At 37.5% G+C, this 16574-nt stretch overlaps 1 protein-coding gene across 3 annotated transcripts; it reads right to left on the reverse strand.

The window, feature by feature from the left end:
* Nucleotides 1-2653: 2653 nt before the first annotated feature.
* On the reverse strand, nucleotides 2654-15777 carry tgfbrap1 (transforming growth factor, beta receptor associated protein 1). 3 transcript variants are annotated; one of them, XM_067496158.1, is made up of 13 exons: nucleotides 15522-15777; nucleotides 13299-14009; nucleotides 12094-12288; nucleotides 10587-10741; nucleotides 10265-10347; nucleotides 9829-10009; nucleotides 9572-9732; nucleotides 8971-9028; nucleotides 8725-8868; nucleotides 8037-8180; nucleotides 7518-7677; nucleotides 6782-7248; nucleotides 2654-6073 (listed from the first exon to the last, which is right to left on the reverse strand). In XM_067496158.1, the coding sequence occupies exons 2-13, from the start codon at nucleotides 13993-13995 to the stop codon at nucleotides 5885-5887; spliced, it is 2634 nt and encodes an 877-aa protein (XP_067352259.1). In that variant the 5' UTR covers nucleotides 13996-14009; nucleotides 15522-15777; the 3' UTR covers nucleotides 2654-5884. The 3 variants fall into 3 exon arrangements, with proteins under 3 accessions (XP_067352259.1, XP_067352258.1, XP_067352260.1); XM_067496157.1 differs by having other exon boundaries at nucleotides 13299-14014; XM_067496159.1 differs by lacking the exon at nucleotides 15522-15777 and adding an exon at nucleotides 14667-15482 and having other exon boundaries at nucleotides 13299-14014.
* Between the last annotated feature and the right edge of the window lie 797 nt (nucleotides 15778-16574).

A 16574-nucleotide genomic window follows, 5' to 3' on the forward strand; every position in this document is an offset into this window, starting at 1 on the left:
ACCGGCGCATCGGCAGGGGGCGTCGTTTCACCGAGCTGGAGTTGTCTCGGGTCAGGTTACCGCAAAAGTATTTCAAAGATTACAAAAGGAACAAAAAACGATACAGTTATGTAAAATCATCTATGGAGCAATTTAAACGTTTACAAATCTGCGACGCCGTATCAAAAAGACGAAAACATAAAAAATTATTTTACAAATTTTATTGTACTTGTGTATTAAAGAATGAAAATGGAAATACTTAAGTATTTTTCCATTAAAAGCAAGAATTGTCTTGCTTTTTAAGCAGAAAGCAGCTATAAAGGCAAAACAGTGTCCGTCTTGGATTTAATGAAGTTCTTTGAATCTTGAATTTTTAATGTAAAGTACATTTATGTGGGTATTTTGAGGTACTTGTACTTCACTTGAGTATTTCCAATTTACAATTGACATTTTGCTTCACTGTAGTTTTTACATAATAATGTGAAATAAGTGGTTAATTTTCTTCATTTTATGTTGTTCAAACAAGCCTTTAAAAGTTTTGGAGAGTGGTGCTTCCAGAATCCCACCACCTGAGACCACTGCCTTCTCCATACCAACCCAATGCTCTACCACTGAGCCACCAGACCCCCTAATTTCCTTTTTATTTTTTTTTATTCATCAAAGTTTGGTTTTAATGTTTAGTGTACATAAAGAAAGCAACAACAAAATAACATGTTTTGACTTTTTTGTGTAATGAAAAATACACACAAATAACCTTAACCCTGTCCAGTGGTATAATGGCATTCAGCACAAACACTGCAGTGTTGGGGGAAGTGTTTGGGGGAAAATACTGTAAATGTGAGCACTACTGATTATTTTCCGCTTCCAGCTTCATGGTAGTTTGCTGTTCACTCACACCAGAGTGTTTATTTGCAATGAAACTGTCTGATGCAGGTTCAATTATCTGTTTAAAGTTTACATTTAGCACAACCCTTATTGTCACTGCACACATAAATGATACAATGAAATTCTTTCACTGAGTGTCTCACTCAGGGACACACCTGGTGGGTAGGCTGGGATTTGATCATGCAGACTTCTAAATCCCATCCTGCTGCTCTACCCCATGAGCTACCAGGCCACTTTACAGCCACAAAAGTTTACAGGTGGGATCTAGAAGCATTAATCTAGAACCATGTTCAACTGTTTTTATTCCCCTTAGAATGCACTTTTATGTTGTGAGGTTTTCTTTACCATCAGATTCAGCTGTGTTGGATGTTTTTTTTTTTCCAGCTAACAACAAGGTGGAGTTGCAGAATTGCATTCATGGACGTTTTCATTTAACCATATTCACTTGCAGGAGGTTTATTGGGTTGATTCATCTGCAACGTTTTCCAGTTTTAATTGTTTTATTTTGTTCCACGCTGTGAATATTACCTTTTTAGGGTGGTGATAGTGTACTACAATTGCATCTGAAGCCGGTTTTGTCTGTTTTCCTGTTCAACAAGCTCACTCTTTACCTACATTTAATCAAGAAGCATGTTCAGTGCTCTCTTCTTAACTCGCAACATGTTTGTTTCTTCCATTATGTTCCTTGTAATCAGTCCCAGCTGTGTTTTTTTTTTCACAGTACAAACAAGCAACAACAAAGGAAACTGCCAACTGCCAACTGGATCATAGTTTTGCAGATGTTTTGTCTCTCTTACAATGAACTTTTCACATGGAAAGCAGACAAAAAAACAAGAAAAGTGGTTAAAAAAATACAAGCAGTTTGAGGTAAAAAAACTAAAAAAATCTGATCTTTATAAGAAGATTGTATGTTTGAATGTGCACATGTGAAATGAACGTATGTTGCATGTGTATAAAAAAAAAGTATACAAATAACACTGATGAATGGTATCATCTCACAGCAATTGTACAGGCTTTTATGTACATTAAACTGTGCTGGAGATTGTAAAACGAAGTCTGATGAATCGGTGAATGGGTCAAATGAATCCAAAATTTTGCTGTGGACCTGACCAGAATACCATAGTGACTGTATAGTGCTTACTGTGGTCCTGTCACCAGACTCCTTCAATCTGTCTCCTCCGACCTCTTATCCTTCCTAACCCACTGTTTCAGTCATCTCAGAACATTTTCGTTTATGTTTCAGTCCAGGTGCTCAGTCAGGGACTTGTCATCTCCTGCCTTAACTACTGTCACCTTAATGTTTTTTTCTGACCTATGTAACTAATCCACACTACACCTCTTCTTCATTCTGTATACCGGCTCCCCATTCCTCCTCACAGCCACTTCAAAGCCCTGTTTCCTCCTATCCCAAAGCCAAAACCTACTCCACAACCCGCTGACTATGTATTCGCTCACATTATTCACGGCTCTTCTCCTTTCTGGTTCCAAAGTGGTGGTATGGAGGCCAGACAACATAGTTACAGGCTACTTACCTGCTGCAGAATAAAAACTCATCTCACAAAATACATCAAAACACTTTCTTACATTCAGTTATGGCTACTAAATAGATAGCAGCAGATCACTCAGGAATGAGTTAAACATAAGTTTAATTAGACTTAAGAAGTAATTCTTGCAGACACAACAGGCACTTTCCAAAAACATACAGAGACTGATATCAGGAACAGACAAGCAGCAAAATAATCTGAGTCTAACATAGGAAAGTAGTCCAGCAACAGTCAGCACAGGAAAAACAGAAGCAGGTAAATGGCTTGGACACAATGACATCTAAGAAACCAGCAAGTGATGGAGGGGCTGTGATTGGTGTGTAGAGTGAGGGATATGACACAAAGTGAAACCAGGTGTGACAGAGGGGCGACAGGGCAACACCACCATTAGGAGACTGGAAACAGGTCAATGGCTGAACAGAGACCAATGACAATGAAAAGGGTGGGAAAACACAAATAGGAAGCTTAGAGCAGGGGCTAGTTTAGAAGCCACAAAATGTAAAACTGAGACTTCAGTGTGTTGATATTTCCTGTTTATTAAAATGGGACGGATTTACAGTTTTTACACTCCATCCACACTGTTTTTAATTTAGAAAGCAACAAACAAGTACAAATGCAGTATATACATACCAGTATACATATATTTATAAAATACAATAGCACTTTTTCACACAACTGCACTGTATTTTTGTATTATTTGAAGTTGATGGTTAGGAGGACCTTTGCGGAAGCTATACTTGATTTGTTCAGACAGAAAGATGCTGTGCATAAGCGGTTATTTTCTGTCATGGAAAATGAGTCAAACATTTAGTATCTACAATATTCAGAGCTTAGAAAAACAGTCCCATGTTTGCACAAAGTCCTCTACAGAAATGGGTTTCAATTACAGAAGGCTAGCATCAAGTAGCAGCACAGGCACCAGAAAAGCAAGAAAAATAAACAGCTAGTGATGTGGTGGGTGATGACGTGGGTTATAGTGGGTTGACGGAAAAAATGTTTAAAATAAATGAGTGGGAGGTGGGACACACTTCTCTGTTGTTCTGTTTGTTTCTGGTAAAAAAAAAAAAAAATTACAAATCCTTGCCAATTTCCTGTCTTTCATAACTAAAGGAGAAGAATATCTTTATAGGAGTGGGTAGTATCTAAAGGGTAAGGGGTCACTTTCACATCTTCTCTGGATGGAATCTTCATTGAGACACAGACTATGGCACATTTCCAAATGTTAACATTAAAAAGACAACATGGAGGTGCACAGTGATTTAACTTTAGTTCATTCCTCCTTTATGAAACTCATGCATCTTCTCCCACCTTGGAAAACTCAATTTTTCTGCTCAATATAGTCAAACACTGTTTTTAGCAAAGTCCCTGATACTGGATGCTCACACAATCTAACAACACAAACACATTATGAACCTCCCATTAGTTATGTCAGACTGGGAGAAACATTTATGAGGTCCAAGCTGCACTTTATTACTGTGTGACAAATACACGACATTTGGAAAGCGCTAAAGGACAAAGCAGTATTGTGTGATGACAAGCCTGTAAAAAATTTTAAGGCTTCATTATGATAGAATAGGGCCGACTTCCATTTCTTTGTTTTTGAGAGTGGTGTCATGATTAAAAGGTTAGAGCCATAACTCCAGCACTCTGGGGGAGGCGGTTATGAAAGCTGAGATGTATCAAGCCATATGTTCTGGAGTCATCAAAGTCACAAATGTTAAAGGTTTAGTTTTCTCACAATTTCCAACTGTTACAAAAAGGTTGATAGGTTACGTGCTGTGCAATATTTTGCATTAGGAGAACCATTTTCTGTGACAATCTTTCATTGATTTCGCTGTAATCAAATCCATCGTCATCCACATCTACTGCTTAATTCTGAAGATTTCATGCCCGTGTGGAACACTGTCACACTATGTCCTTGAGTTTGTAATTTTTCATTGCTCCTAATAAAAAAAGAAAAGTTTGTAATAGCAGTTCTAATGACTGTTAAAGCATTTCCTTTTAACCAAGCCGAAGCTATGTTTCAATGGATTATGGATATAGAATAAGAATTGTTCCAAACAGCCCCCCACCCTCAATAATTTAAAACACATTCAAAGCGCTGAGTAGCATAATGCTAAAGAATATGAAACAATGTCTTTTCCATAACATTTCACTTGTGGTTCATACCATTGTTGTAAAGGCTTACACATTGCTGTCACCTTGTGGTCAGATATATTTTTACAGCTTAAACAAAAATGTTAACAGTTCTTGAATCATAACATGCATACTATTAAAAAATAAATGATTACACACAGATGAATTACAGTTTCCTCACAGTACTTTTAGTTTTATTTACCTGTTTGGAACAAATAACTTCCTCACTCATAGTGAAGACTTTCAAATGTCAGAATCAAACATTTTCAGAGGGCTTGCTAAATATTGTTTGTTCACCAGAAACAGAAAAAAACATGTTCAATGTTTTATGTTAATTTATATTACCAATAATTGATCCATGATGGCACAATTTAAAACCACCTCTTGATTTATTTCAATAGTCAGAAAAAAATGTAGTAAGCTTGATTTTATGATTTGATAACACTTTACATATCTGCCAACTACATGATGTGTAATTGTGCCATAAGAGCTTTTGCCATGTTTCACATGTCTACTGACATATTATCAGTAAAGATTACTCAACTGGGGCTAGTTTTAAAGGCATCAATCTGATTAGTCCTTAATGCAGTTTCAATATTGAATCTTCATTTACACTTAATTACGTTTTACACTGTTATTGCTCCACAGAGAATAACCACTGTAACAGGATATTCAAAATCTAATGGGTTGCATCCATTTTCTGTCCTTTAGTCACCCACTGAAATACTGTATGTACAACATCTGCTCCCATTATGGTTGTGACAAAAAAAAAAGAGAAGCAGCAAGATCAGAAGTCAGAGAGCAAAAGCCAAATCAACTCTTTGTAGTATTTCACATTAAAACGCTGCAATGTTCAAATTAGGACAATATTAATCCATTACCCATAAGAGTTGATTAGACTGTGAGAGTAGTGATTCTACTCATGCTTCTGAAATACTTAAAATACTGTGTGTTCTGTAATCCAAGCTGTTTCTCAAATTCAGGTTTTAAACTGTACGAACTGAGTCCACAGATAAGCAGAAGCGTTGTTTTGACTGATTCTCTTTGTAAATGAAGTAAAAGGGCCAGGTGAATTGGCTGTTTTGTCACCGTCATACTATAAAAACCTGTAATCTATAAGTATGGTATAATTGCAGCACAGGAATGAGCAGCTGGAATCTTCTTCTCCCTTACACACATACACTGCCTTTTTTGTGTTTCCCATTAAATCAATAGAAGATTCTCCTCCTGTGCTTTTTAATATTCCCAAAGTTGTCTCATTCAAACAAAAACTCAGCACTGTTCAGCTTCAGTTTGGTGCCTGTGATCAGAGAACACATAACGCTCTGAGGGCTCAAGTCTCACGTATGATTACTGCTATTAGTTAACGGTCTCTTTGTGGGAGAGTCTCTTACTCTCTGGGCCACACAGTGGGTGTGGACAGGCACTCCACCTGGCAGACAGACCACATCAGGCTCACTGAAGGTGTTGTGACACAGGTGGCATCCCTTCTTTTCAGACACGAAGATTGGTTTCTTCCGCTCTTTCAACTAGAAGAAGAAAAAAATACATGAGCTAAAGGAGTATCGAGCAATATAAGTGTTAGAATCGTCATTATTGTTATTATTTGGTTTGCAATACTACCAATACTCGTTCTTCTCCTTTTACAACTTTAGATAAAAGACTAAGAGGCTCCATTTTTCTGATTTATTTTGCCCTCTGAGCCACTGGTCCAACAACTGCCGATACTGTAAACCAGACATGTTACTTCTGATTTACAATATGGTTTATCATTGAGAAACCGTTATATTCGCATACATAAAAGAATTATAACAATAATCATGAAAAAAAAAAAACACGAACATTTATATTTATAAATGATACAATAAGATCTTCCTTAATGGGGTAATGCAGCAATTTCAGTGTCTGGTAAAACAATAAAAAGGTACAAAATTATTATTTAAAAGTAAATTTATTCTGCTCCTCCACCTAATTATTTGGACATAGTCGACGGTTTTATATCAGATTTCATTGATCATTAAGTAATTGGTCCAGATTGCTCTGTTGCTGTTAAATTTAATGCTGTCTTGCATTTCACTTAACAACCTTGGTCACAAAAGAAAAAGGGTTATAACCTAAAAGGTCTGATATTCTGATGGTAAATGTTCCACAGTTTGTTCATATTAAATAAACAAAGTAGTAGAAGTAGTAGAGTTTTAGGTAATTTCTGCCTTTGAAACATGTTATGCATTTCTTACCCGGTCATGCAGAAGTTGAAGGTTTTCAGAGCGGGCTAGTCCCAGAGCAATCTGGGAAGTGCGGGAGGCATGCATACTGGCCCTGACGGCTCGACCCAGAAAGGGCCGCAACAGCTGCAGTGACCAGTCTTCTGGGAGCATACGCAGAACACGGACTGCATCGAACAACTCGCCGTGTCGATTTAGGAGATCCACTGCTGCCATCTCAAGTTCTCCACTGCCACCTCCTGCTGCTGTCTGGGATTGTCCAGGAAGGTTCCCATCTAGATACATCCCCAGCAGCAGGTGAAATAATTGCTGTCGGTAAGCAGAATTCTGACAGGATGAGGCCCATAAACAGAAGGCCTCAGCAGATGGGAAGTCTCTAAGTTTGTGCACCAAAATGTGAAGCGCTTTATCGTGCTCCTCCAGTTTCCCATGTAGTGTTGCACGCTCTAGCAGCAGTTGTTCATATTTCTCCATCTTACCTAAAAAGAAAAGGACATGAAATATTATGTCCTTAGCTATAGGGGATCTCACAACCAAGAAACACACTTGTCTGCCATGGATAATTGGTTCAATAATCTACCATTACAGAGTGAAAGCTGACACAGTTATCAATTGACCTATGAATGACCGAACTTCATTACAACATAGTTGCAAAATTACCTCTACACTTACATCTTCAAAGAACTGGTAAAAATTCTGTAAAAACAGAAAGATCATTCTAAAAATAATTCTCAGACCTGAGGCTCACCTAAAAGGAACTGTGCACGGTATAGGTTGGACTCCCTGAGCAGGGCTTGGAGCCTCTCTCGAGCTCTGGTGAGCTGCTCTTCATCCCTTGGTGACTGTGACAGTGATGACAAGACCTTCTCCAGATACAACACAGCAAGGTGTGTGTGGAACTTCTCTTTCTGCATCCACAAACATGGAAGATGAAACAATTTTCTATAGATGGGTGCTTTGATAAAAGCTCCATTAAAACATGCTTAAATGACATTTCACTATTCATATATTAACTTGATTCAATGCTTTGAATAAAAAAGATAAGCAGCAGTTGTTTTTAAATTATCTGAACTACCTTAAACTAGCTATTCTAGATAGCCTTAAACTACACCTCCAAAAAGGAATGAGAGAATGAGTGTGGAGCAAAGTACAGGAAGGGAGCTCTGTTTGGAGTTAAAATCCGGTTAAATTAGGCTTTAAAAACATGTGCATTCATCCATCCATCCATTTTCTGAATTAAAACTGATAATTGTTTCTTTTATTGTACCTGTATCCTTCTCTCCAGCACCAGGTGCTCCAAGTAGAGAAGCAGGGCCTGGTTGTGTTTTCCCAAGTAAGTGACAACATCATCAGGCTTCAGTTCTGACTGGTCTTTATTGACAGGTCTCTTAGTAAAGATATGGACACCTATCTATAACAAAAAGAAAAAACAGGTTACCACTATAATTATATTAGACAATATAATAATAATATAAAATATTAGATAATGATGCTATAAAACCATGTTAAAAATGATGAAAATAATCTGTCAGGAAGGAGAAAGCATGCGCATGTAAAATGCTCAACAAAACATAGTGTGAAAAGAAGAGACAGTTCTGCAAAAAAGTACATTTAGGCACATTTTTCCCCCCAATTCTGGCTTATATGCGAGTGGAACTGTGTGCCTGCCAGTTAATATAAAAAAGCTCAGTTGGACTAAATAGGGAACTGAATACTTGTCTTGTGAGCAGTGAAGAGTCACAAATTCAATTTATTCAAATTAATGTTTAACGTGAACTGTAAGGAATAATTTTTTTTCATCTTCATCTTAAAATAAAAGATTTTTATGAAAATGAGCCCTTCTAACCAATCAGTAGTTTTTTTTTTGCCAGTTACTAAATCTGCACGGTCTTTTAATTTAGTAATATATACAGCACACTTTCACTTTTGGGTTCATTTAGGGTTCTGCAACCTACGGTGGGATCCTTCCGTAATGTCCAGTCTGCATACTTCCATACAAGGTCCAGATTGGAGCAGGAGCAGAGAAAGTCCACAATGTACTCATAAAGGTCAGACCTCGTGGAATCCTGCAGATCACCATCTACTACACGAATCCACAACTGTCAGACAAATGGAGAAGAATTATGTCAAATTTCTAACTATTATACTGTCGCCGACTCTTCTGTGGGACCTGACAATCGACAGATTTTATGTATACGTACCTGAAGTGCTGCAGAATCCTGATCACTGTAATGATATAGTAGTCCAAGTGCAAAATATCTAAAGAAGGAAATAAAAGACTGATTTAAGTAAATTTGCTCACTTTGATTCCATTTGTGTTGGTTATGAAATTAACAAAATTAGACACATTATAAAAGCTTCACAGTATTTACCCGACAAATGTTAAATACAGCCAGTCTCTATGAGTTTTGTAACCGCAAATATTAGTGAAAAGCACATTTACAAGCAGTGTCTACAAGACTGTTATGTTGAATCTAATGATGATCCTGTTCTGCTTATAGCTTGTGTCCACATCCTCTCTCCAGCCACTGGCCAGTTTGAAACAGAACACAACCAAACAGAGAATACTAAATTACTCTTTAGAAATGAAACCGTACACTAAAAGATGACTTTTAAGAAGTCCAGTGCAGCCACAGCTTCAGAAAGGTATCATTTTAATTTAAATATATTTGCATGCCAATTCCAATACCAGTGCTTCTATGTGTGCCTTTGTACAAGGATGGAGTGATTTCCTGAATGTATACATTTATATTAAAATGTTTTAGCTTATTCTTGAAAAGAATGCACTTAGAGTACACGCACTTGTGATATTTTTCTAGCCATGGGACACAGTCTGGTAGCAAGCAGGCATTGTCTGAAGCTACGAGGTCTAGAAGACTTTCATGATCCTGTTCAGCATACAGCTTTAACAGTGCTGTGTCCACATCCTCCCTGCAGCCGTTGGCCACCTCTGTGCTTCGAGCCTGTGTAGGGGAAAGAAAAACACTATGTATAAATTTACGTAGAAATACAACTTTGAACAATTCTGTGTAAATAAAATTTGTTTCAATTCATTTTACCTCTCTCAAATAGGTGATAAGGAATCTCTTGCATTGCAACACTTTTTCCTGGTCACCCTGTGCCAGATGGTTAAGATCTGCAAACTCATGGAGAGGAGGGTGGCAGCGTGTGAAGGAAGAGGAAGCCGGCAGCAGCAAGGGGTAGAGAGATATTAGCTCCCGCACATCCAGCTGACCCTTCCTGAAAATATAAAGGAAAGGTCTCAAAACAACAGCTGAGTGAGAGAAAAAAGGGGTAAAGGTCAGAAAGTAGAGAGAGTAGTGACAGCGTAAACCTCATCTCTTAAATGTAAACCCTTTAGATTTGTTTAAATAGAGTTTACATATTTTCAATTAAGTGAATTCAGAAAAGAAACTAAAATCAAACAAAAACAAAGTCAATGCCCCTTACAAAGATTGGGAACTAAAACTAAAGTATATGCAAAACAGAAGTTACCTAAAGTGTTCTTTTGCCTCTTGAAACTGAAGTTGACCAAACTGTATAAAACCTGCCTGCTGGAAGATTCGTTTGTGCAAAATCTGTACATAGAAAAAGCGACATGATGTTAGACAAGTCTTTTTTTTATGAGTTAAAAAAATGTAAATAATGTGATTCAGAGATTACAATTTAGCACAAAACATCTTAGGCCAGGCAAAGTTATTCTATTAATATTATATTACTAATATGACAACATGATACAAGAATCAATGTATGGTCCATGACATGCACATGTCATTTTTTAACATACCTCAGACATAAAAAACACATTGTTTGTTACCTGGAACTTCTCTTTGGGAATGTTTCTCTGTGCTCCCTCTGTGAGTGTGAGTGCCTCCTCTACCCTGTGACTGGCCAGTAGGTCTTGAATCTGTCTGTCCAGTGGCAGTGGCACCAAGACATACACTCCCTTCGTTGACGCCAGAATGACCTTTCCTAAAACATACAGCAGTCAAACAGTCAGTAATACCAAACAAATATGTAGTGTGATATTACAGGTGGCCTGTCTATAAACATTAGACTCAATTTAATCTGAATTTAGCGTGCTACAGAAACTGCTTCATGTTTCTCCATTATTTTCAATGACTGCAGAGGATCAGTTCCTGGAGTACTTTATGTTACTGTGCAGAGTAGGACATACAGTTCTGTTGCACTCCTTTTCTAGCCTGTTGTGTTGTGCTACTGGACATAACACAAGCTCATGGCTAAAGTAGAGAGCATTCAATGCGTCAGATTGGTAAATCCATACTTATGTGAGCCAGAGTTTTAAGAAGACGAAATCCAACAGAGAAGTGCTCCCTGGTAAAGTCATGCGTGGAGCAATATTAAGTACTGTTGGGGAAGCACTCCAAACTGAACCACACAAGACTGGTGGTCCAGCTGCTATCGGCGCTCATGCCAACCGAGACTGAATTTTTGCAGTAAATGACTGGGACACTCCAGAGCCTATACTGCAGAAACTGCAAGATGAGAGAAACCACGATGAAAAGTGTTAAACACCACCACAGCTTCTCAGCACAACTGACACCCTGAGTGTTGGGAGAGTTCTTCAGGTTAAAAAAAAAAAAAAGTGATAACTATATTCCAAAGCATGTTTATTCACCTCTGCTTTACACGAACTACTCATCGGACTGTGAAAAAAGGTATATTACAAAGTACTGTGTATGAACGAAATTGACACAAGAATAAAAACGTGATAACCTGTGGGGTGGTATACCTCTCTAATAAGTTTTTAATAGTGTCTAGACAACAATGAAGCTCAACGGGCCAGAATAATAAATAAAGCAGGTTTCCAAACTACATGTGCAGCCATTGGGTAATGAATCCCAGTGATACTCTGGTAAATACTGTGGGTGGTTTGAATAGCTGACGTAGGCTGAAAAAAAACATTCTTAAGAGGTTAACAAAACCCCAAACTGTTTTTTTTGGGCTGTGTACATATTCACATTGAGTTCTGCTGGTAGATTAAACCAATACAGGCAGTTTTTCTAACAAAATACATTTTGGTGAAAACTATGAAAACAATAATAAGGCAAATCGACAGCTCATTTTTATAATACACAAATGTAAACATGATTATTAGTAACATTTATTTAGATAACTGTGTTAAAATAACAAGAACCAACAAGAGTGTTCTGCCACTCTCTAACAACTTCTATCCTGTTATTGAGTCTGTGGCTAGCTGTCATGTAACCCCCATCCTCAAGTGCCACAGTACTTTGGTTAGAAGAGACCAAACAAAAACCCAGTATGCAGATAGCTTTTTAAAAAGCAATTTGTGATTATACCTTCAAAGTCTTGCAGAATGTGACCGTCCCTGAATGAAAGTGTCTGTTTTAGCTGCTGGTCCAGCATGCTGTGGATGGTGATAAAGCTCTCATCCAAAGCGACCACATATGGAAAACACACAGTAGCACCAATCACGCTCTCCGACCAGTTTACTGGAGCTCGCTGAGATACCCCTTCTGCATTGGCAAACATTCCTGAAAGGAGATATAAGGAAGATAAACAGGGATATTTTAAGCAAACATTCGTAAGTCAAGAAATACTCATAACTTCACAAAGCAAATATACCATGTCTGTGAAACTGTGGAAGTTGACAATTTGAATAATGAAAAAAATGAAAATGAATAATACTGTACATTACTCATGAAATATAATTAATACATGAGACATTAGTAAATGAGTGGTTAAGACAAGTATCTCATACACGTAACTGACCACCTCCAATAGGGTACAAAATCCTGAATCCCCCAAAAATCTCAGAATATATGAAACAGTTAAATATAGTTACACAATCCAAAAAACAAAGAAAAAAAACAAACAAAAAATACAGCACTTTTTCATTTCCACAGGATTCAGCAACTTAAATTGTTTTAATGCCACAGAGAATGCATCAACTATCAGTAGGAGAAACAGGCCTACAATTATTAGACAGGATATCATATTTGATACAATATAGGGAAAAAAATCATAAAGGTACTGTTGAGTAGCTGAACAAGACAAATATAGTACTGTATCTGCTATAGTAATTGCAGAATCATTAGCTCATGTTATTATTTCTATACAGTTATTTTAACAATGACAGGCTAGAATATGGTGTAGTATTTTTAGTTAGTTGCAAGTTACCAAACTGTAGCACACATTCTTTAAGCCTAGACAGACAAAGTATGGGTCAGGATTATTATAATAATTATTAAAAAATAACATGAAATGGGTTCAGTTTGTTATACTTCAGTGGACACACCTTGGCAATATCTATACTTTTTGTTTTTACAAATACTATTACTGATTAGGCTATATTATTTAATGACTAAGGAAGGAGGCCCTAACACAAAGTTTTGCCCCATATTGTCAGTGGACTTTTCTTGCATCTGGTGCTGATTGAATTTCAGGACAGTCTCACTTGCACTTAAAACTAATTTTAATATTTCAAAACATTTACTTTTTTCTTTGCAAGACTGGCAGATACAGTGTTTTTGTATCGACTTACCTAAACCACCAGGTGCTGCTAAGAGGAACTCCTCCCTGCCGATCCTTTTCACTATGGGTCTCCTCTCTTCACTGTTGTATGGGAAAAGGTCTTGGGAGGCTCCTGTGTTATAGTTCAAGATCATGTACTGTGTAGTGAGGGCCAGGCACAAGAAGTAACCATCAACACTGATGGCGCAGGGATGCTCGGGAGTGCTCACTTCTTTGACCAGCTGCACTCTGTCCTCATACACCATGTAAATCTGCACAGTCCGCCGCTTAGATGACAGCACACCCATTTCTACGCAGAACGGATCACCGTTCACCGGGTTCTCATTAATGCAGAATGCCGTGACACCTCTGATCTTAGCTCCACCTCCTGCTGCCGAAGGCACAGTCTCTAGTGTCACCATGTCAACGAGCAACACAATTCCATCGCAAAGCACAATCAGACGCTCCAAAGCAGAGGCAGCCCGCAATTCGGCAACTGGTTTCTTGAGGCCCAGGTATTTATGCAGAAGTTTCTGAGCCAAATAACTCAGTCTTCCTTTGGAGGAAGTGACCTCATCCAGCAGATAGTGGTGGATGAAACAGTCATTGGTGCCCACATACAGGTGCTGTCCACAGCATTCAATGCACTCAATGTTGATGTGAGCTTTGTCACCCATGAGGAGATCTCGCTCCACAGCAGGAACTAGCTCAAAAGCCTTCACACTCATCTCAGCCAAGGCATCTATACTAGATAACACAAAACAGACAATCATCAACAAAACTGCAAACGAATAAAAATAATCAATATGAGAGTATCCTGGCATCCACGCATTTTCTTGTGATAAATTATTAATTAATTGCTAATAGCAGAGGACATATTGAATCATGGGTGTTTCCTTCATTTACGAAATGCTGGGTCTAATCTGTTTTTAGGCACTTTAGACTTTGTCTCATTTCTGAATGACTTTCCTCTAAATAATACCATACATGGGTGTGAGTTGCCAAATTTTCCCACCATTTTAATGATTTGGGAGTGCGGGTTTAGGAAACTAATAAATAAAAAACATTTCGCTCTTACACTCACACTCAGCCTCAGAGTAGGTAAGGACGTTTTGACCTTTGTGAATTGGATAAAGTTGTGAATAAAATTTATTTTATATTCATCTGGCCATTATATTGGGATCTTTTAATTAAACCTTTCCTGATAATGTCACACATTACAGCATTTATGATATGACATATAAATCTAGGTAGTGGCATTAAATGTAACTCTATAACTTAACTTACTATAAATATAACTACATGGTGAATTTCCCTCATTAGAAATAATTAAAGGTGTATATTTAATGTATGTTCTGTTATGTCTTTTTCCACACCACTGGGGATTCCAGGTCCTTACCAAAATCTTGTTTGTAATGTCTCGATGCAGAGTTGGTCCTGTCTCCTAATCAGTATTCATGCTGAGTCTAGCTACGGTTAACGTCCAGTCCAACAAGTTAAGCCTTTTTAACCAGTAACCTATGTTAATATTTTCTAGTTTTGATGAATGACCGCTGTATTACATTATTACAGAGCAGTGAAACACAGCTCCAATACTTGCTTTGACTAAAAAAACACAATTTGTTTGAGAAATTATGTTTTGCATAAATCACACTTAAGTAAAAATGTATTTATATGCACAACATACCAGTATATAGAATTAACTATGCAGCATTTATTAAAGGTTTATATACTCAAATAATTCAGGAAAACTAAGGGTTAACGTTAATTCTAAATCTGCTGAAAAACGCCATCATCTAACATTGCTCAAGTGGAAACGCTAACAGCTAATAATACAGTATTAACACTAGCATGCTAGCCACATGCACACAGGCTAGGTGCAGTAGCAGAAAAGGTCTCGTTAGTCAACACAGAGTTTCGGAAAGTGGAAATAAGTTGTTCGTAGACTAACGCACATTAAACACTTGAACAAGTTATGGTCGATTTTAATTTTGTAGTTAGCGTTAGCTTCTAGCTCAGCTAGCTAAACTACAGTAGCTAACAGTTTGCTTGCTCCAGTGAAAATGCTAGGCTACGTCTTGAACGTGACTAATGGAGATTTTGTTGATAATCAAACACGCCAATTAACAAAACATTCACGGGATGTCTGCCTAAAGGAAAAAAAAAACACTTAATATCCAACCGGTCTCCCTCCCTTGAGATGATGCTCTATGCACCAACAACTAGTTTGTCTTCTAGGTGTTAGCATTCTTACCGCTGCAGACAGCGCTCAGGACGGCCGACTGGATCACCACAAACAAGCGAGCCCTACGACTCCAACAAGAGTAGCCGCGACATGCATTTACAGTAAAATATTAATATAGCCATTATGATCGTGTCGGCAACACACTGACACGCCGAAAATATGGTCTGACTACTTGCGTTATTTCTTCCTTGTCCCAAGTAAAACACCGCCCATCTCCTCCGACCTGCTGCCTTTTGCAGGTGATACAGGGGTGCGTTCAGGCCTCTGTAGCGAGTTGTTAACGATTGCTCAACATGGTTTAAACGCCACCATAACGATTACAAGTAAATACAGCTCATGTAGTAAACAGTCATAAAACGGATGTTTTTCCGAAATTTACTGTTACTGTTTATTTCACAAACCTAAATAACAGAATATTTAAATATTAACTGACGGATGTACAAACAATAGGACACAAAATCACAGCACAAAGTCAGTCACGTTCTGCCATTTTCTACCATTTTAAAGTGAAAGTATGAGAAAACTTGGGATTATAACTTTGACATATACACTTGTGTGACATGCCTGTGTTGCTCACTTAAATAACTAATGATCAACAGCTATGTGATATTCAAAATTGACAGAATGAGGATACACAGAAACATGAACTTGGACTTTGAACTTGGACATTTCTTATTGTTGACGTCTTCTTTTGAAATAGTGTTCCAGGCTTTTACTAATAATCTCTACAGCAGGGAAAAGTCATTTGTGGTATCACAAACATACAATTTTACTAGATTCATGATGTCATAATTCATATTTCATTTTTATTTTTCTTTAACATTGTAGTTTTAGTAGTAACTCGCTTTCTGCTGAAGGTGTCATTAAATATTTGACAATGTTTTACATAAAGTAGGACACTTATTTCATTTCATGGAGCATTTTTGTATTAAACATAATGTAGCATGTCTAGTACAAAATTGACATGATGTGGATTACAATCAAGGATGTCAACAATCTTCACTTACATGTGAGCTGTACATTTATGTTACTAACCAACATAGCTACATAAATATACAAATA

The sequence above is a fragment of the Channa argus genome, chromosome 2, assembly GCF_033026475.1.
Source record: "Channa argus isolate prfri chromosome 2, Channa argus male v1.0, whole genome shotgun sequence".
Taxonomy (NCBI): Eukaryota; Metazoa; Chordata; class Actinopteri; order Anabantiformes; family Channidae; genus Channa; species Channa argus.

Bases quoted from the DNA above. Each gene is read 5' to 3' on its own strand.
- tgfbrap1 (XM_067496158.1), bottom strand. From the start codon at position 13,995: ATGAGTGTGAAGGCTTTTGAGCTAGTTCCTGCTGTGGAGCGAGATCTC. The intron at 10,742-12,093 runs GTATAATCACAA...TGTATGTTTTAG, and splicing joins CATTCTGCAAGACTTTGAAG to GAAAGGTCATTCTGGCGTCA. The intron at 8,869-8,970 runs GTACGTATACAT...TTTGTCTGACAG, and splicing joins AGGATTCTGCAGCACTTCAG to TTGTGGATTCGTGTAGTAGA.